Raw genomic sequence first — 25,573 nt, 5'->3', positions numbered from 1 at the left:
GTTGAAATTAAGACTGAAGAAAAAATAGTTTAAATGTGTTTGGTTAAGAATGCTTTTGAAATTGAGGTTATAAAATAATTTTAAAATATATATATTAATATTGATGGTTTTTAATTTAAATTTTATGGATTTAACTATTGCTATTACATCATGAAATAGATCACACTTAAAAAAATTACTTTAACAAAAAACTATCTACAATTCCATTACATACAAAATTCATCCGACAAGAACTACAAAATTAGATAAAATATTATCTAGAATAAAATTAAGATTACAATACGAGTAAATTTAATTCACCTTAAACTAATTTAAAAAAAAACAAAAAAAATTGTTGTTCACGTTCACGTGAACAGTGCGAGTGAAATCAATTAACTACACTGATTAAAAAAAAAACCTATTCAGCAAACAGTGGAGGCATGCCCCCACTGTTTTAAAAAAAAATGTTTAGTGAACAGTGGAGGCATGCTCCACTGTTCACTGAACAGTAGCCTCAGTTTGGCCGCGCAGAAAGCAGCAAATTGCTGCTTTCTATTTCCCTGCGTCTCGCACGCAATAAATTGGGAGACCCATGCACAGTAAACAACTTTTTTTCCTTAACAAAACATTTACTCAGTGTGTTTTTGAAAAAACGCAACCTCTACCTCATGAACACGTGGCATCATCATGAATATATGACGCATCTTCACAACCCCAAAGTTTCTGGGACTTATTGCTAAATATTTTATAATCTATTAGGTAAGTTTTCTGTTTATCTCCATCAGACCTGCCTAGGTTGATCGTGGGTTTTTTAATGCCATGCCCTAATGATAATCTCTTTGTATATTCTATATTAAAAAATAATATAAATTATATTTTAGAATTTTTCCTAATATTTTATACTATCGAGTTGAAATTGTTTTTAACATAATATTAAAGCCTTGATAATCAAGCAGTTATAAGTTCAAATCTCATCATTACCATTTATTTAAGCACAAGGAAATATACATCTATATAAGTTTAAAACTCAAATAGCTTTCACTTGAGAAAATATGTAAGAGAATAATATAAATCATATCTTGAAATCTTACCTAATAATTTAAGCTATTAAATTAAAATAATTCTTTGATAGCCTATTTTTTGTTTCCATGAAGTCATGAGCTAAGTAGTTTAGGTTTAACTTGTATACACACACGCAACAACATTTTCAACAAAAACAAATGTAAATAGAATACATCTCCAAGTTGATATTGGAAGAGTTAATCTTTGACTTATTGGAAAAAGATATCAAATCATAAGAAAATTTATTTACACGTTATAATCAAACAATGCATGCGCGCGACAATGAATTAGAAAAAAATTGAAATTAACTAGCATTGATTGCTGAATTATGAAGATGGAAATCAGCAATGTCAATTTGTGTGATATGATATTTGATTAAAATATTGACAATAATATATAAAACCATTTTTCCACTCCTTTTCTCCCCAAATTGGAGAGATTAGTTAATGTGAACCATCTTAGGAGAGATTTCTTGACATTTATATTTTTTTTTTCATTTTTCTCTGTTAAAAAATAGCATATAATTCAATTAATGACATCCAATTTTTCATATCATAAAAGATGTTGAATTCAAATCTCTTTTTTTGTACATGAAAATAAAACATTATTTTTTCATTTTAGATTTATATATATTGGAGTACAAAAGGCCTCGATTTTACTTGAGCTAGCCATGTAAAATTTTAAATTATATATAATCGCCAACAACATGCTTTTTCCTAATCAAATAGAGAATACCAGAAACCCATGTAAGTTGTGATCAAGCAAGGGAGACAAAATTCGGAATATAGAGGATAGAATTAGTTTTAACCTATTAATTTCGAACCAGCCCAGATAAATAAATAAGTAATAAATAAGACATGAATATTGTAAAATATGATATGGGATATTTACATTCTTATTATTAGTATAGAACATCTATATTTTATTTTTAAATCTAATAAAATACACACACACACTTCAATATTATTAACATCATACACTACTACACAAGTATATGTATAGCATCCATTTCTATATTTTGATTAAAGTATGTATAAATATCTCAAATAGATATTATTTTTTATATTTAGGGTTGAATAACAAAAAATATTCAATTAATAAATATCTAAAACGTGGCAGATAAGGTATAAAAAATAAGAAATATAAGCCGGGAATATCAGCGATCATGGCAAATAACTCCCACTGGCCACAGTGGCCAGAAAGAGAGGAGTGCCTGCAAGGGGGGGAGTTTCCGTTCTCAGCTTTGTTTGCTATTTGTCATCCTAATTTGGAATGGTAAATCCAAAAATGCTGAGGTCCAAATTCCTAGGAAGCTGTGCTTCTTATTTATATTTCCCTGCCCTTTTTCTGGTCTCTTCTTCTGGAGACATGGGACACGTGGTTGTTAGTGATAGACAGATCATGGGTGCCGTGTGGCTTCTTGTGTTCTCATTGGCTGTACATTTCACTTCTGTTCCTGTCCCGTCAGCACCTCTTGCAATAACGGCTGGTTAATGTGAAATGTTTTTCCTTTTGTTTTTTTTTTCCATACAATGGAGATTTTTTAAAAACTGGGAAATCTTTTTCCAAATAAGTACACACTCTAACTAATTGCGCAGGTGTGAACTTCAGAAAAAAGATTTTACGCAATTTGACAATCTCTCTCTCTCTTTTCTTTATTAAAAAATATATTTCATCCCTCTGTTTTTATTTTTAGTTAGCCTTCATTTCATTATTATAATTTGAGGAAAAAAAACTTATTTTTATTTAAGTTGGGCAAAAAAATAGCTATTTTTTATTTTTTAGAACATTCCATTATTTTTAAGCAAAACTTGTTTAATTCCATAATAATGGAACTAGAGTTAACAAGATAAAAAAAAAAAAATTAAGGGACCAAATCCAATAAACAAAGAAGAAAGATATATATATAAACAACAAGATATTAAATATTAGAGCTCTGATGATGACACTTTTAGTTTCATAAAAAAGATATTAACGAGACGAATATATAAATATATAAAAAAGTCAACTTTAAAGCTAGATGTGAGTCATATGCATCGCCCAAAAATAAAAATATATTTACCTATTAGCACATATAACACATGCATTGGACACACAAAACAATAATAATTATGAAACACACACACACACATATATATATATATATATATATATATATATATATATATATATATATATATATATATATATATATATATCTATGCATCTCAAGTTGCATATGTCGGATCTACGCAACCAATATAAACCATGCTTGTTTAATACAATGCAGTAGTAGTTTTAGTACTTTGAAAAAATAAAGCACATTTTATTTTTATTTCTTGTTGTTTTATTTCATTATCTTCCTATTAGTCACATTTTATGAAAGTAGAATTTTCAATCATTATTTAAACCAGTTATTTACCAAACAAAATTAATTGTTTTTAATAATTTCTTTTCCTCAATTTTTTTTTTTTTTTTTTTGAGATGATAAAGAAAAAAGATTGTAGTTAATGTCCCATAGCTATACAGCAAAATTCAAGCATCCATTACCAAAATCCTTTCTTTAGTTACCATGTAAACTTCCTAACATGCATGCAGTCCAAGATATATTAAAAAGGCAAAATTTGTTTCCCTCAAACATAAATCTAAAGAAAAAAAGCCAGCCAAGTCTATGCATGCATGCATGCATGTATGTGGTTCCAAAAGTTTTTGTTTACCAAATTCCAAGAATCCGACTCTCAAAAGCATCCTTCCTCGTGAAAGATACGTTAAAATGTAGGCAGGTTAGCAGGTCGTGTCTGAAACTCAAACCATTTCTAGAATGTCACAACACAAACTTAACATACTTTTGACTTAATTGTCCACAACCAGACACGTAAGCCAATTTACCATCATCATCATCATCAATTCTTCCGCGTGTCATGCTACGTAGGGCCTCCTTTGTATCCTCCCCAAATTTGTTTTGGGTACCAGTTGAATCATTAAAGAAGTTGTCAAATTCAAATTTAACAATTTCATCGATAAAACATTTTATTCTCATATTAATAATTTCTCATTTTATTGATTAAATTCATAGCACCTCTCCCCCCAAATATATACATAACTATCAATGATTTACCCCTAAAATATTGGAAGGAAAAAAAGAGAGGGTAAAACGGTGGTTAGAACAGGAGGAATGCCTCATTTTTATTAATCACGGTCCACGAAAATAATAAATATTTATATCTATGATAGAATACTATTAAATTCTATAACAAAAAAGAAAGCATTTAAAGCACCTTAAACAATAATTAAAAAAAAAAAAGAAGCGATACATTGCTGCCTAAAGATTCCGTTAACGGTTAATCTATCACCATCCCCCTCTTCTCTAAACTGTTTTTTTTTTTTTACCCCTCTCAACAGTTTTCACCACCCACCAAAAACAGCTGAGCATATTTACATCTGTATCCAACAACAGATACTAGGAATTGCCACTGCCAACACTATCCATCCACCATATCTCTGCTATGAGTAGTATTGGTTCACAACCCATCAACCACCGCTCTGATGCTACTTGGCAGCCAATCTACGCGGCTACGACTATCAGAATCGGTATCAAGCTCGAGCTGGACAGTAATGGATTCATTGGCACGCGTGGGTAGCCGTAATTTGAGCTGGCGCAAGCTTGGAACCAATACGTTGTCGGTCCATTCTTCCAAGCCTGTTTGGCTTAACCATATCCCACCAACTATTTTTTCCAATGCTTCGTCTTGGATTTCAATCGGCACCTGATTGTTGAAGATGGTCGAAAACTTCTTGGTTATAGAATTTGAGATGTCACGTCTAATGGAGCTGAAATCTGCAGGTTTGAAGACAATGTGATCGTCTACTGAATTGAGTAGCTCTTTAGAGATTGATGAAGTTGCAGAAGTCAACAGTCTGTTATTAAGGACATGTTCATCTTCGTGATCAACTGTAAGATCACTTGAATTGTGCGAGCCATCTGCTTTGTCACCCCCTGCATCAGCAGCTTCATTCAGATCGAATGCTAGTGCTGGTCCCAAGTCCGTCCTTGGCCTTGCCGACCTCTCTTCATCATGAAGCCAGTTGGCTCGGCGCTTTGCTCTTCTCTCAGAAAGGGTTAGCTTTAACTGCCAGCCTCCACTTGCCAAACTCGCAAGCTTCTTTTCATCCAGCGAATTGCTGTTGGATAGGAATTTGGGATTGTCTGGTAAGCGATTTGCAGTCAGAATGAAGATAACATTACCAAGACTGATTTCACGGCCAAGGGAATCTGCAATACGACCTCTCTCCATGGCCCGCTTTATGCTCCCTCTAACAAGCATGTCCGCTTCATCAATATCCTCAAGTACGATTACTGAGAATGGGTTCCTTCTAACTGCCTCTGCTATTCGATCAAGCACAGTTTTACCACGGAAACTCAATACAGATTCCCCATCCTCACGCCGTGAACCAAGACAAACCATTATTGGATTGGTCACACAAACAAGCTCTGAAAGAGCAGATGCCATCTTCTGCTTGCCAGCCCTGTCAGGACCCGTGAACAATAGCCAAATGTCACCCTTTGATCCAGTACCCCGACTTTTCCCATGACCCAATTTGCATTGTGTCACTGTAGTAGCCACTGCAGATGCAGCATCTCGTTGCCACCAAACCTTTTCCAGAAGACCCTTGAGGAGCTTCTTGAATGAGTCGGTGTCTAATTTGCTGAGAAGTTTACTGCTCGGCAACTCATGCAAATTGGATAGTGGCTCAGAAGGAACACGGCTTAAAAAGTCCTTGGTGTGCTCTTCATGTTCTTTTTCAGGAGTGGTCTCAACAACCTTCAGTCTACCAAGAACTAGGTCTGTTCTCACAGGGCTTCTAGGCGGAGTGGTTGCCTGTCCAGCTGGTTGGCTGGGCAACAAATTTGGGTTGAGCACAAGGGTTCCACTCAGCTTTTTATTTAAGCTTAATTTGGGCTGGAAAGGTTGATGAGGAAGCAGGTTTTGATTATACAAGCTTGTCATTGAGAGAGCTGGTTGGGTAATTCTTTCAGGTCCAAGATTAGGTTGATGATAAGCAGGATGAAGGTGCAAGCATGTATCGTGCCATTTCTTCTGCAACTCCTGTTTCTTTTGCTTCAACATCAGTTCTTGATCCTTAGTCTGCACAATAACAACAAAGACAATATTAGTTTCATTGTTGGACTTTCATTTTTAGCACTTTGATGAGAAAGAAGAATCTTAATCGGGCCAGTGCGAGTTTGTAGTTCGCTTGGAGGTTTGAGCTGAACTTACCACTGTCTGATCAGATGTCTTGACATCACCATCTTGGGACTTTGCATTTCTCAACCATTGTGGCAGTGGAGGCTGAGCTGCTTCAGATTTGATTTCTGAAGATTTCTCAGCCTCCTTGGGTACAAGTTTTGCAAGCTCTTGATCATAATTCTGCATGCAACTAGGGCAACAACTCATTATTCGAGCAGGATCCAAGTTCTCAGAGAGACGCCTTGGTGGAGGAAGTGTAACAGTTGGAAAACCCTTCAGTGGTGATAAAGATTCAACTGAACTGCTGAGGATTCCACTGGTTCCAAGCCTACACAGCAACAGGTATGAAAATGAGTTAGCTATAACAAAGTAATAGAAAGAAGAACTAAGAGCTCAAAGAAATGAATCACCAGCGCATGAGTTAATTACAATTATTATCTGGACAAGGAGAATAGAAGAAAAAAAATCCTTCAACGAATTGAAGTTTCTATTCATTAAGCGAAGGGCAATTCAGATGTCAGAATACACCAAAACCTCTAAAATTAAGCAACTTTCTGAACTGACACAAAATCCAAATGGTTGATCAGAACACAGATACAAGGAGTATTTTCGGAAAGTCTAGATATCAAAGAATCTGTAAATCGGCAATTTCCGATGCCATCAGGCATTGAAGATGTAAAAACATCCCCAGTTTTCCACTAAACCCTCTGGCTAAAGCATAAGCTAAGCTAATGACAAAGAAAGTACAGTTCCAAAAATAGCAAAAACAACATACATACCGATGAAACGTCCCTGGAAGATGTGCTCTAGCAGCAATGGGTACTGCCTGCAGATCCCAATCATTTTCCATTGAAGGATGATAGACTTGACACCTCAAATATGTCTCACAAGTAGCAGTCCCAATCAACCAAACCTTTCCTCCACCACTCCCTTCTCCAAACCTCCCCAAAAGCTTCCTCATCTCCGCCACAGCCGACCGCCCAACATCTGACACAATCTGCTGCTGCTGAACCCCACCAGAACCTGTTAAGCTCACTTGCTGCTCAACAAGCCATTTCAAATCCCCCAGATCAAGAATCACCCCACCACAATCCAAATTTCTTATCCGGGTCTCAATCAATCCCCCTAATTCCACAATCTTTGCCGCTATCTGTGCTTTATCTAGAAAGCCTTTCTCTAAATGAATCACATGAACATTCTTTAACGGCCAATCTCCTACTTCTTTATTCTCTATTCTCTTCAAAACCTCCTGCACTACCATCTGTGGCTCCGACTCACCTACCAAAACAGGATTCCTCTTCTTACTCTTCAACAAAATATCAATAACCTTCTTAACCTCCTCGTTTCTTTGTGCACCAGATTGACCGACACTCCCTTGTTGCAATCTTGGGTTCACATACAAATTCCTATTAGTCACAGGAGCAGGAACAGCCACAGCCCCTGGAGCACGAAACCCCATTCCAATCCCAGAATTAGCAGCAGAATTGGAATTCGTAGAAGCATTCAAAGATTGCTCGATTGTTGCCTTAACAGCTGGACTTGAAAAGCTAGCTTCCCTCATAACTCTACTAACGCTTGGATCATCAAGAATCGATATAATCAACTGCTCAAGCTCGACTTTGACTGCTAAAAGTGGTTGTTGCTGCTGTTCAGGGCACCCTCTTCGCTGATGAGCCTGAGCACGCTTTAGCGCAGCCATTAAGGCATTGGAGATTGGAGGGTCAAGGCCAGGACTGAGGTTCTGTGCGGTAGGGAGGCGTTCAAGGGCAACACTAAAACAGAGCTCGAGAGCTCTGCACTGAAGAGGATGTGAAGAATTAGGGTGTGATTTGATGCATGCTTGGCGGAGGAAACCAGATGGGGAACCTAATAGTATAGCCGCAACATGAAGTGGTGTGGTCTGGCCATGGTTACGGCGGCTTGCTTCGGCTATCGAGTGGTTTAGTACACTCGCCGCCTCTGGTGTCAGGGTTTGCTGGATCGTGCTAAGACCAGCTCTCATTTCTTGAACAGAAGAAACAAATCTTTATCAATATCTCTCAATTGAAATGAGTTCAAAGAGCCTTTCTTTTTTTGGTTTTCAGGCGGTGGGGATATAATAGTTACAGGACAATAAGAGCGGCTCTGTTCTCTCTCAAAATGGACAAATTTGGCTTATTTTTCAGGTGGAGAAGAAGGGACGAGGAAATTATCAAAACAATCAAAGAAAGAAAGAAAGAAAGGCTCTCTCTCTCTCTCTCTCTATTTAAAAAAAAAAAAAAAAGTATTCTTCTTTCTCCTCCTTCGACCACTACTTCTTCTTCTTCTTTTTCTTCTCCTATGGGAGTATCTATCTATCCATCTATTAATCTGACCATCTTTTTTCGCTTTCTTTCTTAGTTTCTCCTTTCCATGCTTTGCTTTTTGTTCTCTCTTTTTCTCACTTTTTCACACACATAAAAGCCTTATATTATAAGAGAATTCAACGCAAAAAGGAAAGATCAGATCCTCTCCTTCACAAGAGCCCTCCTCTCTCTTACTTGCTAACTTTTCTCTATCTCTATCCATCCGATCATCATCATCATCATGATTCAATAACCAAAATATCCCCTCTAATAAATATACCCAACAATGTTAAATGGTAAAAATAAAATAAAATATACACAGAGAGAGTTTAAATAATAATAATAATAATAATAATAATGGGTCCTAAAGGAATATATTTAAATAATAGAATAATAAATAAACAAAGAAGACCCACCAAGGAAAGGAAAGGAAAGTAGGAGTGGTAGTAAATTAGTTATAAAGGGTCATGAATTCTTTTTTGTTTTTATCGTGTAAAAGAGAGACAGAGAGAAAGAGAAGGAGGGAATTTCTGATAAAATGAGAGAGAGAGAGAGAGAGAGAGAGGTAGTAGGGACTAGGGCTGTACTATCAGTTTGCAAAGATTTCTGGAAAAAATGCTTTCTGGGCAGAGTTTTCTGCCCCTCCTTTTTAGTGCTTCTGTCATTTTATTTTATTTTTCCTTACCTTTTTTTATTAGTTTTATTATAGTAGTGTGTGCATAGATTTTAGATGCAGTCCTGTAACCGGCCTGATTTAAAACCTGAATTTCAGGTTTTGACTGGATTATTAGTTTTGATTTAGTTGTTCGGGTTAATTTTTTTTTAAATCAATATGATATTATTTTAGAGGAGATTAATGTTCTAAAATATGAATTTTTATATTTAAGATATGAATTTTTTATATATATGTATAAAAAAAAACATGAGTAGAAGAGACTTATATAGAAAAACACTCACTTGATGATTATGAGATTCATTAGTAGATCAGATTACTTTAACTTCACTTTTATCACTCTAATCTCTCTCTCTCTCTCTCTCTCTGTAGATTGACTGCTTTTTTTTTTTTTTTTTATCTCTATTTTGTTTCTTATATATTAGATTGAATCATGGGACTGAACATCATCTCACACTAATCCTAGAGCGCGTTTAGGCACGCTCCGGAGACCAATCGCGGAACATGAGTTGAATCTGAAGTGCGTGTAGCTCACGGGGAGTGAAGTGTAGTGAGATTGGAAGCGGAAAGCTATCTCAACTTTCTAACTTTATTTGCCTTTCAACCAATCTTATGCTTTTCACACGCATCCGCTGCAAAGGCATCGCACGGCTTCCACCTTTTCATACTTACAAAAGTCTATTTAACTTTTACCGATGTCTCACTTTCTTTTTCTAACCACTTTTGTTCTTTATCTTTTTTGGGGGGCACAATTTCATAATAATTTATTTATCCGAGCTTACCCATAATTCTTTTTTTAGGATATATTCGATTTATTTTTGTATTTTAAAAATATTTTTAAAAAAATTAAAATTTATTTTATTTAAATTAATATTTTTTTAGTGTTTTTAAATTATTTTGATACGCTGATATTAAAAATGATTTTTAAAAAGTAAAAAAACATTATTTTGATATATTTCTGAGTGAAAAGCACTTTAAAAAACAACCGCAACCACACTCACAGACAGACATCATCTTAAAATGGTGTTTATAAGTGTTGCCGTGGTTATTTTTTAAAATATAATTTTAAATAAAAAAATCATATTTTGAGAAATATCGTATTTCTAAACTGTGTTATATTTCACTCATTTCACATATTAAAGTCCATATGAATTGTTAAATTATTATTTGTATAATAAAAGGATGAAATCAAAATAGCTATTAAATGATCGTTAACTTCAAAATAGCTATTAAATAACTATCTAGTAGGTGGTATAGTGGTAAAAACTTGAGACCAAGAGGTTTGCTCTCCCTGTGGTTTCAGGTTCAAGCCCTGTGATTGCTAATATGATGGTTACTGGAGGCTTACATGGTCGTTAACTTCAGGACCCATAGGATTAGTCGAGGTGCAGACAAGCTGAACCGAACACCCAGATTAATCAAAACAAAACAAAAAATAGTTATTAAATAGATGTAAATACATATGTATTGCTTGGGAAGTAAATAAGAATTTTTTATTATTATTATTATTATTATGAAAAGTGAAAGCATGACTTCATTTAACCTTTGTACTCAATGATGGTAATTATTATAGGTTTCAAAATTCGTGTCCTTTAAGCAAAACCACAGGGTGAGAGAATATGTTGACGACTATCATAAGTTTTCCTCGGTGAAAAGGTAATGTAATGATTCAAAACTTCAATTCTTTTATTTTTTATTATTTATTTTTATTTATTTATTTTATGATGAAATGATTTCCTTAAGCTAAGAATAAACGAGGGATATATAATAAATTCCTGTACTTTGAAGGAGGGGTGGTGGTGGAGTCATAAGTGCTTTTGGATTCCAGCTCCCTCCCTTGTGTGAAACTCTTTTGGAGTAGATTCAACCTCAATTATTTAACAGCAAAAGCGAGGTTGGCAAAATAAAAATAAAAATAAAAATAAAAATAGAACAGCCTTATTTGTTCTTGAAAGGAAAAAAGGATCAATAAATAAATAATTTAGAAATGGCATAAATCCTCCAACCAGTTACAGGTGCAAATACCTTATAAAAAAACCTCCATTCAAATGGCTTGCTGAGGTTCAACTTGGACCATCCCTGTCTGACATCAGGTCAACAAGGAGATGATGAATTCTGTATTTCAGATCATTAATGATGCTTCATCCTCTCACAAAAAATAAAATAAAAATATTATAAATACTAAAAAAAAATATGTATCAATTCCTATTAAAGAAAAACAAGATTAAAAGTAAAAGAAAAACCACCCATTACCCCCATTATTATTTTTTTCTAAATCACTAAAAGAAAAAATCACATTAGATACCTAAAATTAAATTCGAGAAAAGTTTTGACCATGTGAAATCAGATTTAGTCCATTACTCATAAGAATATATAGATAACAACACAACAGGAAAAAAAAACATAGTCTGGATAACCCAAATTACTTATTTTTAAAAAATTATTATTCAAATTAGTTTAATAAATAGGGCAACCAGTTCCTTCTTGGTGGTCGTGATCTTACTTATGTTTGTAAGGAATCGATACCTCGAGGAATTATAAATAAATGCATTTTAAAAGGAATCAAAATAACAACAACCAATTCCTTTTTGGTAATCGTGATCTTACTTATGTTTGCAAAGAGTCGATACCTCGAGTAATTATAAAAAATGCATTTTAAAAGGAATCAAGATAACACATGTAATCTTATGAGTTAAGGTTATTAATTGTTTAATAATCACAGGGAGGGCTCCAATGTAAAAGGTAAGGAGTGCCCAATATCATCACCAGCATCATCATTGTTAATACTAAAATGTAAACATGGAACAGAAGAATAAGATAAAAGAAAGAGGGAGCATTCAACATATATATATATATATATATATATATATACATACTTGAAAAGAGTTAAATTCAACTTTTGGGGATTCCTAACTTTACAAAACCCTGTGGTTTCATTTACTTGTGTTATTCTAACTTTTTAGTTTTTAGTTCAGCGACCAAAAGGAAAGGAAAGGAAAGGAAAGGAAAGGAGGGAAGAAGTCTTCAGAAACAAAAATCATCATCGTCATCATCATCATATTCCCCTTTTCATAACGCACGCCCTCCCTTGCCTTTTACGCGTTTTTCGAGCTCATGACCACCACCTCCTCCCCCTCCTCTGCAACTACTACTACTACTTCTTACTTTTTCCACACCCGGCTTCCGCCTACGCGCCTCCATTGCCCCGTGTTTCACCTGTGCTTCTCGAATCCCCAATCAATGCTCTCTTTTTGATTCCTTCTCTGTCCACAATAATCTTAATCATTAGTCATGCGATATCTTCCTCCTTTGCCTTGCGTTTATGCTTGTTTGAGGGGTTAATTACAAGACGTCGTCCCTGTAATTTTGCACTCTGTTTAATCGAGTCCCATGACTTCTATTTTGATGAGTTGAGTCTATCTTCGTTTGATGCAAGACACGTGTTCGTTTGCTTGTTTGTTTGTGTTGACTCGACTTCACCTCGTATTCAGTTTGTAAGAGAAAATGCTTGGAGCTTGAGGAGTGAGTCTTAATTAGACAAATTTTACAAAGATGATGTAATTTATAAGCATTGAAACTCCAGACTAATGAGTCGAGAAAATAATAGAATTAAATAGATCCCTTAATTAAATTAAATCAAATCAAATCAAATCATCATGCATATGCCATCATCTCTGGTCCAAATCAACAAACAAGCGTGTTTTCCCTTGGCCAAACCCTACAATGTCATCATTTTCTAGCCATCATGGCACCATTTCCTGCCAAGATTGCTCTTGCACACACTAAGAACCAAAGACTTTAATTAACACGCTATTACATTAAAATTGAACGCAAGATTTCAAAGTATATATTTCGAAATCCCCCCAACAGCCTCTACTTCTTCAAAAACCACCACTGTAAAAACCGTTGACTTTGAGCTTCTTCATTCAAAATTCCGTTCAAAGCAATAATTGCATCGATCATCTCTTGTCGTTGTTAATTTTTCCACCTCTTCCTCTCCTCCTCCGGGAACTGGCTTCGACCACAGTCGTCCCTCGCAAGTCATCGCACCATCTCTTGTTCACCGACCCCATCTCCAGCTCAAAAAACTGCCGTGTATGTTGAATAAATTTGTAGATCACACTGCTAATGACTTCTTGGATGGATGGCTCTGATTATAAACATGCTGATAATATTTATTTCGTAGTTATGTTAATACAAATGATTATGTAAAATTATGAATCAAAATATATTTTTTAAAACCAAATATATTTCTAAAACTGTAGTGCATTCAAGTAGTTATAAGGGAGAGAAAAGCACATATATTTCTAATGCACAAATTATATATATTAGCGTATTAATTTCGTGTTCATCAAGATGACTAGGCCATTTATCAACTCGATCTCTATATCTTCTTCATTCCTTTAATATTATAAAAAAACTTTAAAAATTACATGTCATGGTTCTCGTTAGACCAAAGAAAGTTGATAACTGAAATTAGGAGGAATTTAGAAGTTGATGAATGAAATTGAAATATATAGTTATATAGATTAGAGATTGGTTAATTTATAGTTATTCTTATTATAATAAACATGCTCTAAATCATATTTATAAAATCCAGAACAGCTTTACAAGTTGACTAAGAGATCTATAGGCTCGAAACTTATTTCAAAATTAGTTTTTTATTGAATAATTTTAGATATTAATCTAGTTAAATTTAAATAACTTTAACTGGTCTTGGTTGAATCTCCTAAACTTATATGAGATTTCGTTACGAGAACTTTATTTTTAAATTTTATCTAGAATTATAACATGTTTTTTTTTTCTTCTTAGAAATGACTTAGATTACATGAATTCTTAACGAAGTTAAATTTCAGGACGATTTTGAGCTTTCTCTCTTATTCTTCTAACAAGATAGGTTTATATATAGAATACGAGTACGTACAACGTAATCTGTTACACAATTTGTTCTTGAATGCAACATTATTACGAGTAGATAAATTGGAGCTGTGAGGAGACGAGAAAAATGAAAGGAAAGATGACGCGTGAAAACTGTCCTCTCCTTTTGGGGTGACCAAGTTGAAGTTTGAACAAAGGGAATCTGAAAGAGCCTTTTTCCACTTTGTGCATTTATTACTCCTCTCTTCACGTTTCTTTGCAGTTGCCAGACCACCCGCCTCCCCTCGGTTTTTTTTTTTCCTTTCTCTGTCTCCCCTCTTTCTTCTTCTTTTTTTAATTAAATACTTGTTTAAAATATAAGTACAAAATCTTTGTTTATGACAATCAATATCCTAAAATTCATGGATTTATTAAATATCAGAGAGTTACAAGTTTTTTTTATTAACTTTGATGTTTGAGTTAGTTTATACATACTACGATTAATTTTACAGGCCATAAACATTATAAGTTTTGTTTGACCTTACCTTATGATGGTTTTATTGTAATAATTTTTTTCTTAGCTCTAAAATTCAAGTCAATTTTTACGTGTTAAAATCAATTCCTTTACGCATATTATTCATATCCAGATTGATGTATTCGTAAGAGAATCTTACCTTTTTTTTTTTTTCTAATATTATAACGTGTGAGATATAAAGCTATGTCTGTCTCTATAGAATTTTCACGGGAGACTTGGACAAATTTTCAATACTTAAAGTATAAGGCGAAGACATGACATACCAATCAAAGCTTAAGTCGATTTCTCTCCATTATACCTTTGAAGTTTGAACGATGTTGGTAGAGCAGATAAGAATTCTACTGGGTTGCTTCCATCTGTAACCTTACAGAGTTGAAATTGCTTGCGCTCACATATATTTATTGACTCAAAAGTCGTAAATACATAAAGGTTAATAATTAAGCATGACATGATAGTCTTCTCACCGAGGATTTTCAAAGGTCAAAAAGGATATTTTTTTCTCTGGCTGCACTGTTCTTCGAAAAAAAAACTCTCAAAAAAGAGAGCTTGTTTGACTTTTGAAGTGGTAAAGCACTTTACATTGAGTGATCGGCCTAAGAACTTCTTCCCATGTAATTATTGGAGCTGAACTTGTATAAAAAGATAAAAGATTTCATACTTGGATTATTCAATTAATATACTTAAAAAAATTCTTACAAGAAGTGAAGAAAAACTGTCATTGAGAATTGACCCGAATTTGGTCACTCGGCACCAAATGATGTCTGCTAGCTCTTATAAACATTATGATCCATGTGAATTACAAGAAGCAAATGCAAATCTTGATCGCTAGCGACTAGCTAGTAGTAGCAGATGATGCCAATTCCCAAAAAGCTCCATGTTTTTTTTTTCTAGTTGTCATCATGCATCCATTGATATATATCAAGTTGTGGGGCAAAAAGAAGAAAATAATTAACCGTTGAACAAGCAAAAGGCTCACAAGATGGTCGAACTCTTGACTAGCTAGGATAACATACCACTGCTAGCTAGTGTTATTATGGAATTCTTTCACCCTTATTACCTTACATCAAATCAACTTCCGTTATTTTCCATTCAAGAATATTTTGGCGTTAAGGAGGAAACACTTCACATATCAACTCAGCACATGAAACTACACCCCTCCCCCACACTAGGAATTGTTCTTAATTGATGCTAATTAAGATCATCCTTAACTCAGATTGAGTCTTTTATTTAAATCAACAACACAGTGATTCTCCCATCGATCGAGTTTGTGTGTGCGCGTGCGCCGCGAATGAGTTTTTTAAAAATACTAATTTTAAGGTTTGAAAATATAGAATGATAATAATAATAATAAAAAAAAAGGATTTTCTTAACCATCCCACCAACTCTCTAGAATTATAAACATTGAATAAAAAAAAAACACTGAAAATAAAAGGAAGAGTTGCTAAAAAAATAGAAACCACGGCCTATAATGGAATTTGGAGGATAAAAATAGCTGCTAGCCTTATCCCACCATGGCCATGATTAACTACATGGAAAATCGTTCCAAAAAACCCCGACCCCTCCCCCTTTCCGTTCTCTTTGCCATTTGGTGGAAAAACTATGGTTTTACATCACTTTCTTTTCTATTTTTTTTAATATGGTTTTACATAATTTATTCAGCTATGATTGATTCCATGATCTTTTCTCAAAGTTCTTTATTATTTCAGCTATAAATCAGTGTTTGTCCCTCTACTTTTTATATTCAGTCAAATCAAACTCTCTACATTATTTTGGTCCAAACAGAACCCTCTGCTACCAATTAATGGCGATTTGAAACCTTCCGTTACTGCTGTGCTAGACCCTCTACTTTTGCATGGATAGGATTCAAAATATTTAATTAACATATGTCAAATGATTTGAAAATCAATATATATATATATATATATATATATATATATATATATATATATATATATATAATAGGACGTGAGTCTTTCATAATTGTCATAGATATAATTTATTGTGAATTGATATTCTGAAATCACTTTTTTATCCTTGAGTGGAAAAGAAAAAGGCCTTAAGGGTGGGGATGTTTTGGTTATTTTCATTTGCTCATTGATCATTAAAAAATTATTCGAGGGTTTATAGGTCCTTTTTTTTTATAGTAAAAATAACATTTTACCCCTAAAATCAACAAAACTTAGAGTTGTTGATATTTTCAATATTCATATAAAGTTAAAGTATGATTTTTGCCTTAGAAAAGACAAAAAAAAAATAAGATTTGTATTTGGGAGAATTTTTGTACTTTCACATAGGTTTTTTTGGTGATTACAAGGGTCATCAGGCGTTTATCATTCAGATGGCACGAGTGATGTCGGTCTGTTGCCAAACCTGACATTCCATCGTCTCTTTAAATGAGCCATCATGTCCTCTTCCACATGGTGTAACACATAATAACATATGGTGGTAGAATTGTCGTCAATAGTTGTTTCTTTCTTTTTCTTTATTTTCTCTTTCCTACTAAGTAAAGTACATGATTGTTCTATTTTTGTTTTTTAATTGTAGTCCTCATTCTTTTAATTTTTTTATTTCATTCTTATTCATTTTATAAAAGTTTTGTTTTTTTTAATTTAGTCCTTTAATTACAATATATCATATGTTTTGTTTTTCATTTCGATTCTTATACTTTTGGTTTTTAATTTTTTTCTTTGGTCTTTTTGTTAAAGTTTTTTTGGCTTTCAATTTCATCATTCAATCAAAATTTTTATTATTTTATTTTTTTTAATTTGACCCTCATTCTTTTTATTTGTTTTTTTTCTTTTGTTAAAGCTATTTTTCAATTCAATTTAACCCTCTAATTGAAATTTTTTTTCCCTCTTATTATTATTTTTTATTTCCACCCTCATTTTTTTTAGATTCTTTTATGTGATTGATTTTCTTTCCTGATTTCATCTTTCGACATTTGATTTGTTAGGGATTCAACTTCATGCAATTTTATCATTCTGCATAAATTTTTTTAAATATTAGTTTTGTGATTTTCTTTAATTTCTTTTATATGAATTTATCCCGGTCTCATGACTTGGGTTACAAGTTTTGCATTATTTTTTAGAATATAATTTTTTTTTAGTTTTATTTTCAAGATATTATTTTAATTCATCTATATTTTTTTATTTTATATAAATAAAATTTATTTTTCAAAATAAAAAATATTCTTTTTAAAATAATATTTCTGATGTTTTCGTCCTTACGTAATATTTTTTTAGGGTGTTGGTTTATTCAGTCCGTTTTATTTATGTTTATTTTTTAGGCCACTAGTTTTATAGTGAATTTATCTTTTTTTTTAAATAAAAATGTTCAGTGAATACAATCGGTTAAATATCTTATTTTATATGATTGGATATCTTGATCTATATTCATCTTTTAATTTTTTTTTATTTTTCTTTTAGTTATTATTAATAGTTAATATTTTATTTATTTACATAAATAATTATCAATTTATTTAATTAAATATTTGGATAAAAATAACCTGCTTACTCTCTCTATATATTTTTAAAAAATATATTATAATTCATAGTAGAGCGTGGATAGACAGAGCTAGCGTATGTGTGTGTTCATGGTGATAGTGATGGGCATTCATGAAATATTTAAATACATGGATGGGGTCATGTTGAAAACATTTTATTAATGCATACATCCATTACGTAGAACTGCAGCATATATAAATACATTGCGTTATAGAATCGACAGTGTTATAACCATGTCTACGTAATAAATTGAATTGAAATAAAAATAATAAAAAAAAACCCTTCAACTAAGTACAAATTGGCAGGAAAATAATTAATGGAGGCTCGGTGGCTCCTATAAATGATGACAAAATATTAGATGGCCAGCATTAATGGCCCTGTACTCCAAGCAGCCAAGAAGGGAATGTGAAGTTTCATTTCAGATTTGGATTTCTCATCAAGTGTTTCAAGTATGTTAAACTCTGTTTCTTTTAGTTTTTTAAAAATGTTTTTGAAAAATTTTAAAATTGTTTTATTTTTTTATATTAAATTAATAATTTTTAAAAAGTGTTTCAAGTATTTTATTTTCTTAACGATATATGCTGCATTTACAACAAATAAAATTAAGTTAACAAAATCATATATTTTGGAAAGACAAAGCATAAGATTATATAACGTTTAGATCATTTATTTTATCTGTTTACTCACGTAAATAATTAAAATCTACTCTTATATTTGTCTGTTGAACAGGAAGCAAAGTTTTTGACACTACTTAAACCCTATTTGTTTTATTGTTTTAGTATTTCAAAAATATTTTTGAAAATTTTTAAAATTGTTTTATTTTTTTACATTAAATTAATATTTTTTTTTATGTTTTTAGATTATTTTGCTGTACTCATATTATTTTATATTATTTTGATACATTTTCGAGTGAAAAACATAACCGTAACTACACTCCTAAACATACTCCAAATAAAAAATAAAAATAAAAAGAGAAAAGGGAGGGAGGGGAGCAGAATTTGTTGAAGAAGCTCATTGCTTGTCTCTAGCATGCCCACATCTGAAGCACTTTCGAAAGAGTTCTCATGTGACCTCATGTTCCTCTTCTCCCACTTTTATAAACTTCTTCTTAGATCTCTACTCATCATTTCTACATCTTCAGTACTGATATGAATTGAAAAACCATTCTCAAGATTATTTAATTTTGCCTTTAGAATCATTATCAAAAGGTGGTGTTGCTTTGTAATTGGTTCCTAAATCAGGAAAAAGCTTCCCCTCGCTATGCACCATTCCCTTCCCAACCCCACCAATAATAGAGGAGCCATAATTCAAAAAAAGACTTTGAAAAAAACATAAATTTTCGTCCAAGTAAGGATTGCTATGATCGACGAATGATCTCCCTTGCAAGGATATCGCAATATTTTTCTTCAAGCTAGCTGTGTGACTGTTAAAGTTGCATTTTATTTGACTTCGATCTTACAACACAAAAAAGGCCCTCTCCTCTCTCCCCATCTAGTTCAAATCTCGATCGATCAATCCATATATCATGAAATGGGTTAAAGTGTTCGTCACAAAGGCTAATTGATGGAATATCATGAGACAGAAGGGCCCATAGCTCTTTTCACTAATGCAAGCCAAACCCCACATAGCTTTTACAAGTATATAATAAAAATCGGTGATAATCATGTCATGAAAGGTCAAACTTTAAGCAAACACATTTTACAACAAGTCACTCACAGCTGGGGAGAATTGAGAGCCTAAAAGGATTTTGGTAGCTTCTTGCACTCAAAGCAATTAGACTTTCAAGCACCACCCCCCTCCCTCCCTCCCTCTAGCATTTCCTTTTCTACTCTCCCCTTTTAATTGAGAATAAAGGAAATCGGTCTTACTTTTTATATGAGATCGATGAATTGGGTAAGATAAAGCATGCATCAATAAAGCAAAAGGTGACCATCGGTTTCCCTTTTTGCTAGCTCTCATAAAAATTCTAATTTCTTATGTAATTTTGTAAGACTTATATAAAATGATAAGCAAATTTCTCTCCCGTTATGTTATTAAAGACAAAATACATGCTGGGCCGATCTGGGAATAAGTTGTTCAGCTATATATAGTTGTATAATGGTGCTTAATATATGCATCGTGAAAGAAACTTGGCTTAATTTTCTTTGTTCTTGATCTTTTTATATTTCTCGAACACATTCAATAGTGTGGCTTGGTTGACATGGAGGGAGCGCCCCATTGAAAAGTCGTCCTCCTTTCTTATTCGGCCATTTTAGTTTTACAGAAAGGAACAATTGGGAAGCTGCCAAAATTCCCACCTAAAAAAACTTCGTTCGAAATAACATTGCGTCTTCTTCCTTCAACTTTAGGGAGTGTTGGGAATCCTTAAGAATTACTAACAATTGAAAAGGCCGGCAGGGAGAAGAGGTGGTGCCTTTTTCCCCACTAGTGGTTGGAAATTTGGCTTTTTTTAAGCACCAATCTTTACACACAAGCAATTATTAACTTTTTATTAAGAGGACAAGGATGAGGAGAGAAGGAAAAAAAACACAGACGACTGAACCTTTTGGATACACATGTGAAAGAAACCCATGCCTACGTAAGACAGAACCTTTCATCAACAGAAGCAGCACTTTGAGTGTCTAATTGGGTCTCAATTAATTAAACCATAAAGTTAGATTTTAAAACTTGTTTTTAAAAGGTAAGACATCCCAGCTTTCAAAGGGACCTACCAGATTAGTTTAATTAATCTTGTCGCAATTAGTGGATGGCAAAAGCTTAAGTAATCACTCTAGTAATTAAAGAAACGATTATAAAACCTTGGTCTGAGCATGCACGTTATGACCTTAAATCATTGGATAAAGGTTTTTAAAAACGAACAACAGAGTCCATCATAATATATATATATATATATATATATATATATATATATATATATATATATATATATATATGCAGTACTAGCAGGCTCTTCAATCTCACTAATTATATTATTACTTGAGGATTTGTCACAGTGAAAAATCACATTTTTTTTTCCCAGTTGGGTGGACACACAAGTGAAATACAAGCATGCTTATCTTGTATCTTTTCAGCCAAATGAGTGATGCCGAAGAATCATTGCTGTCCACCAAATGTCTGTGTGAGGCCCTCGTCGCAAATATATATATATGTGCCTTAAATCTCAATACAAAGCACAGCCCACTTTCAACTACAACCATAAATGCCTCTGTACGCACAATGTATCATCATCATGCATCCTCATCAAGGTTCAAGAAATTAAGAATATTAAGTGCCTGCCAGGGCTCCGAGAAAAAAACAAAGAAAGCACTTTTAGAAGGAGTGCTCATCCATTTAATAAATGCCGGGGGGCAAACTTGCTATCTAGAATTCTATATCATACTAGCATATTTTAAGAGTTCTTGCATTGTTTAGTAGACTTAGTTCACACAAAAGATGGTTGACTGCAACTTGTACCTAAAAACATGAGACTTCCCTCCTAGCTTTTTAGCAGGAATTTGCCGAAACACTGAGAGTGAGTAAGGAAAGTTAACATGTAAGTATCTTTGAGAAGATATGGGTGCGAGACAGACGCTGCCTTTGTTTTGAAGGATTTTCTACTTTTCAATGTTCAAAGTAATTTGCTTGCATTGGTTTATGTCAAAGAGAATAATTAATGTAGAGAGATCTGCTCGTGGTTGGACTGTCCTTTTCTTATTGTTTTTTTTTTTTTTAAAAAAAATAGCAGCACATTAAACTTTAAAATTCAAGGGAATGACACCCTTTGCATTTAGCAAAATGATATAATTTGATCTTATTATGCTTCTAAAACACAACATCCACTAAATATCGGATACCTTTTGAAAAGCAACTTAAGATGTCGCGCTTCACAAGCGCGACATTAATTAAAATCTAAATAGATCGAACACACATCATTGTCTCTTTTTCTCACGGAAAAAACCACCCCACCACCACTTCTCTCCTAAAAAACCCGCTAAACACTTAATTTTGCCTTTAAATCAACCAAAAATCAAACTAATCTTAGTCTCTAAGCATTTATTGAATTTTTTGTGTTGAAAATCCACCGTTCCCCATGTTGCCACCATCGTTGCTACCGCCGCCCCAACCATTCTTGTAGTTCTATAAGCAAGTTAAACATACTACATTGCTATTAATTTTTATTTGGTTTGGTATAAATCAAATAATTGTTTAGGTTGAATTTAGGGTTCATGGTGAATTTAGGGTCTGTTAAATCAATGATAAATTAATTAAAAATAAATTTAATTATAGTTTATTTGATATAGTTGAACATGAATATAAGTTGAATTAATGATGAATTAATTATATCAATTAATTATGTGTTGCGTTTAATTTAGGTTAAGTTGTCAAATTAGAGATTTTGTGTATATTGTTGGAATTGACTAATAATGTAGTACTTAAATATGCACACATGTTCGTGCAATAGAGCATAAACATGGTTGAGTTATGACGAATTACAAGTTTCATTGAATTGTTGATAAGTTGATGAATTTAGCATTTTTTTGGAATTAAATTAATTTTCTATGAATTTGTATTTGAATTAATGCAATTGAGCATTAAAAATATCAATTGATAATGTATCATGAATTATGTTCATTTTTTGTTAAGTTTGATTTAACGTTAAATTTTGAGAATTTAATTGAATTTGCTATGAATTTTTTCAATTACGGTTGAGGTAATGCAATTTAGTTATAATTATGTTAAATTGACTAGAATCTGATTTTTTTTTATACATAATATCTAATAACATATTTATGGTATGCATTACAGTGACAATATTGTTCATGAAGTGAACAATAATATCACATACAAGACAAGAGCAGTTTGTTGTTAACTGATAATTTAGGTATGTCGTATGAAAAATAAAAGAAATCATTTGTCACGAACTTGGGTGAAATTATAATGATATTGATGTTGACATAACTTGGAGGTGTCAAATTGGTAAATAACAATATTATTATGTACCGATTCTGTGTGATGGTGGTTTTAAGACAATGATTGATTCATTTATTTAAAATGGTTTAAACATGATGATATTGTATGTAAGTAGTACCGATTCTGTGTGATAGTAGTTTTAAGACAATGATTGATTCTTTTATTTAAAATGGTTTGAACATGATGATATTGTATGTAAGTAGTACCGATTCTGTGTGATGGTAGTTTTAAGACAATGATTGATTATTTTATTTAAAATGGTTTGAACATGATGATATTGTATGTAAGTAGTTGAGCAAAATCTGTGTGTGTCCCAACTTCTGCCAGTCCTTCAAATTCAGATGGTAGAGGTAAAAATAGTTTGTGTCGGATGATTTGCTGCAAATAATAGATGATATTATATTTAACAATCTTTTGCTCATCAACATAGATTTAACTATTCTGAGCCTAGTGACAATGAAGATGATGTTGATAATGTTGATAATGATAATGATAATAATAATAATGTTGATGATGAAATTATTCCTTTTGTTCCTGAATTTGGAGATGCTTCTAGGTCTAGTTTTGTTGTTTCACATGATTGGACACTTAGTCATAAACGTATGCCATGAGAGTCTAATTTTGAGGTTGGTCAAATATATGGTAGTAAAAATAAATTGATTAATGTTGTTAAATAGTAGTACATTGCACACTTCGTTGAGTACCGAGTCTAGCGATAGAACTCAACATTTGTTCAATTATAATGTGTGCAAGCACCAGAATGTAAGTGGTATTTGTATGAGGAATATCAATATGAGTGATGCTTTACACATCATTACTCGTAGGGGTAAAAATGATTATTACAACTGTTTAGGCTGGCATAGTGCTTATGTAGCACAATGAGATGCACAAAGGAATAAGATATTTACAAAGACGCATCCTATGATTATTGACTAGGAGCATATGATTTGGTACATGACATATCATTACTCTAGATCCCGAGCAGGTTCCTCTACTTGGATATATGTAGTACGAGCAATATGCTCAGCGGATTCAACATCATGTAAGTAATAAAGTCTTTTTATGATTAATATATGTTAACCGTTGAGTTTATGTATTTGTCTTTTACTTTAACATTAATGTTTTTATTAATATTAGGTTGGCTTCTTGCTACGGGATGGTCGAGAGGCCACATCTTATCTTCATAGTACTGACAAAGAAAGTGAAGTTTACACCATAACGTCCAGGTAGTTAAATGCTTGCCGCACTAGACTTGAATCCTTTAGAGAGAGGCTAAATCTTGATGATACCATGGCAGAGGTCGATGCCACTTAGGTAAGAGCGGGAGCTAGATCCGGTCGTGCTACTGATGAGCCTGGATCATCTAGTAGATGATGTAGACATAAATAGATAGATGAATTATGTTTATATATTTTGGGATTACTTGAATAATATATTGTTGAATTATTTTATATTTATTTTTTATGTATATTGTTGATTATGGAATATGAGAATATGTTGAGTTTAGATGGAATTTGTTGATGGCGGTTATTATGGTTTTTTTGTAGTTTTTTTTAAGCCGGACAAAATTTTAAGTATAGTTCCTATATAGAGGAAACTATGTTTAAATTTTGATAAAATTATAAATCTTTTAACTCTCTAAAATCATAAAGTAAATAAAATTTTATATTAACAAAAACTATGATTTTATATATGTTTTCAAGCTTAAAACATGAAAATGATCAAAAACCTTAATGTAGCCAAAACGGTCAGTTCAACCATTTTATCAAATGTTCAACTGTTTTTCAAAATGATTGTGAACCACGACATTTCAATAATATCATAGTTTAGAAATACAATATTTTATTAATGTCGCGATTGTGAACTGCGACATCAGTTGTCAAATGTTGTGTTTTCTGAACCATGATATCTTCAAACTATGCTATTTCACCAAAAAAAATTTCATCTTGTGCTATTTCGGCATTTAATTATATGTTGGGCGCTGATTGGCTAATTTATCCCTTCTTATGTGATTTTGAGAGAACCCAAATCTTCTTGTGATCCATATTTAACAAAAATCAACTGTATATCATCTGATTATCTGAATTTTAACTTAATAATATTATACTACCCTACATATGGTGATAAATTTCAAATTGTATATTATCAGGATGATGAGAGTAGATAACAATTTAGATCAGATCACGTAAGTTTATATATTAACCATGCCTTTATTATTATTTTTTTAGTTTAACGTGGGTGTCCGGGCCAGCTTGCGCGCACCTCGACTAATCCCACGGGCCCTGAAGTTAACGACCATGTAAGCCTCCAGTGGCCATCATATGAGCAACCACAGGGCTCGAACCTGAGACCACAGAGGGAGCAAACCTCTTGGTCCCAAGCTCTTACCACTGGGCCACCACCTAGATAGTTATGCCTTTATTATTCTTGTTTCATAGACACTAAGAGTACTTAATTACTTG

The 25,573-nt window shown here is 32.8% G+C and overlaps 1 protein-coding gene across 1 annotated transcript; it reads right to left on the bottom strand.

Moving 5' to 3' along the window:
• Positions 1-4,181: 4,181 nt before the first annotated feature.
• LOC7485284 (protein SUPPRESSOR OF MAX2 1) lies at positions 4,182-8,864 on the bottom strand. Its single transcript, XM_002309351.4, has 3 exons — positions 7,049-8,864; positions 6,300-6,597; positions 4,182-6,167 (listed from the first exon to the last, which is right to left on the bottom strand). Exons 1-3 carry the CDS (start codon positions 8,269-8,271, stop codon positions 4,542-4,544), a joined length of 3,147 nt encoding a protein of 1,048 aa, XP_002309387.3. The 5' UTR covers positions 8,272-8,864; the 3' UTR covers positions 4,182-4,541.
• Positions 8,865-25,573: the final 16,709 nt, after the last annotated feature.

Source organism: Populus trichocarpa, chromosome 6 (assembly GCF_000002775.5).
Source record: "Populus trichocarpa isolate Nisqually-1 chromosome 6, P.trichocarpa_v4.1, whole genome shotgun sequence".
In the NCBI taxonomy this organism is placed as follows: Eukaryota; Viridiplantae; Streptophyta; class Magnoliopsida; order Malpighiales; family Salicaceae; genus Populus; species Populus trichocarpa.
Note: the sequence above shows the minus strand (reverse complement) of the source record. Positions and strands in the feature narration are given on the sequence as shown.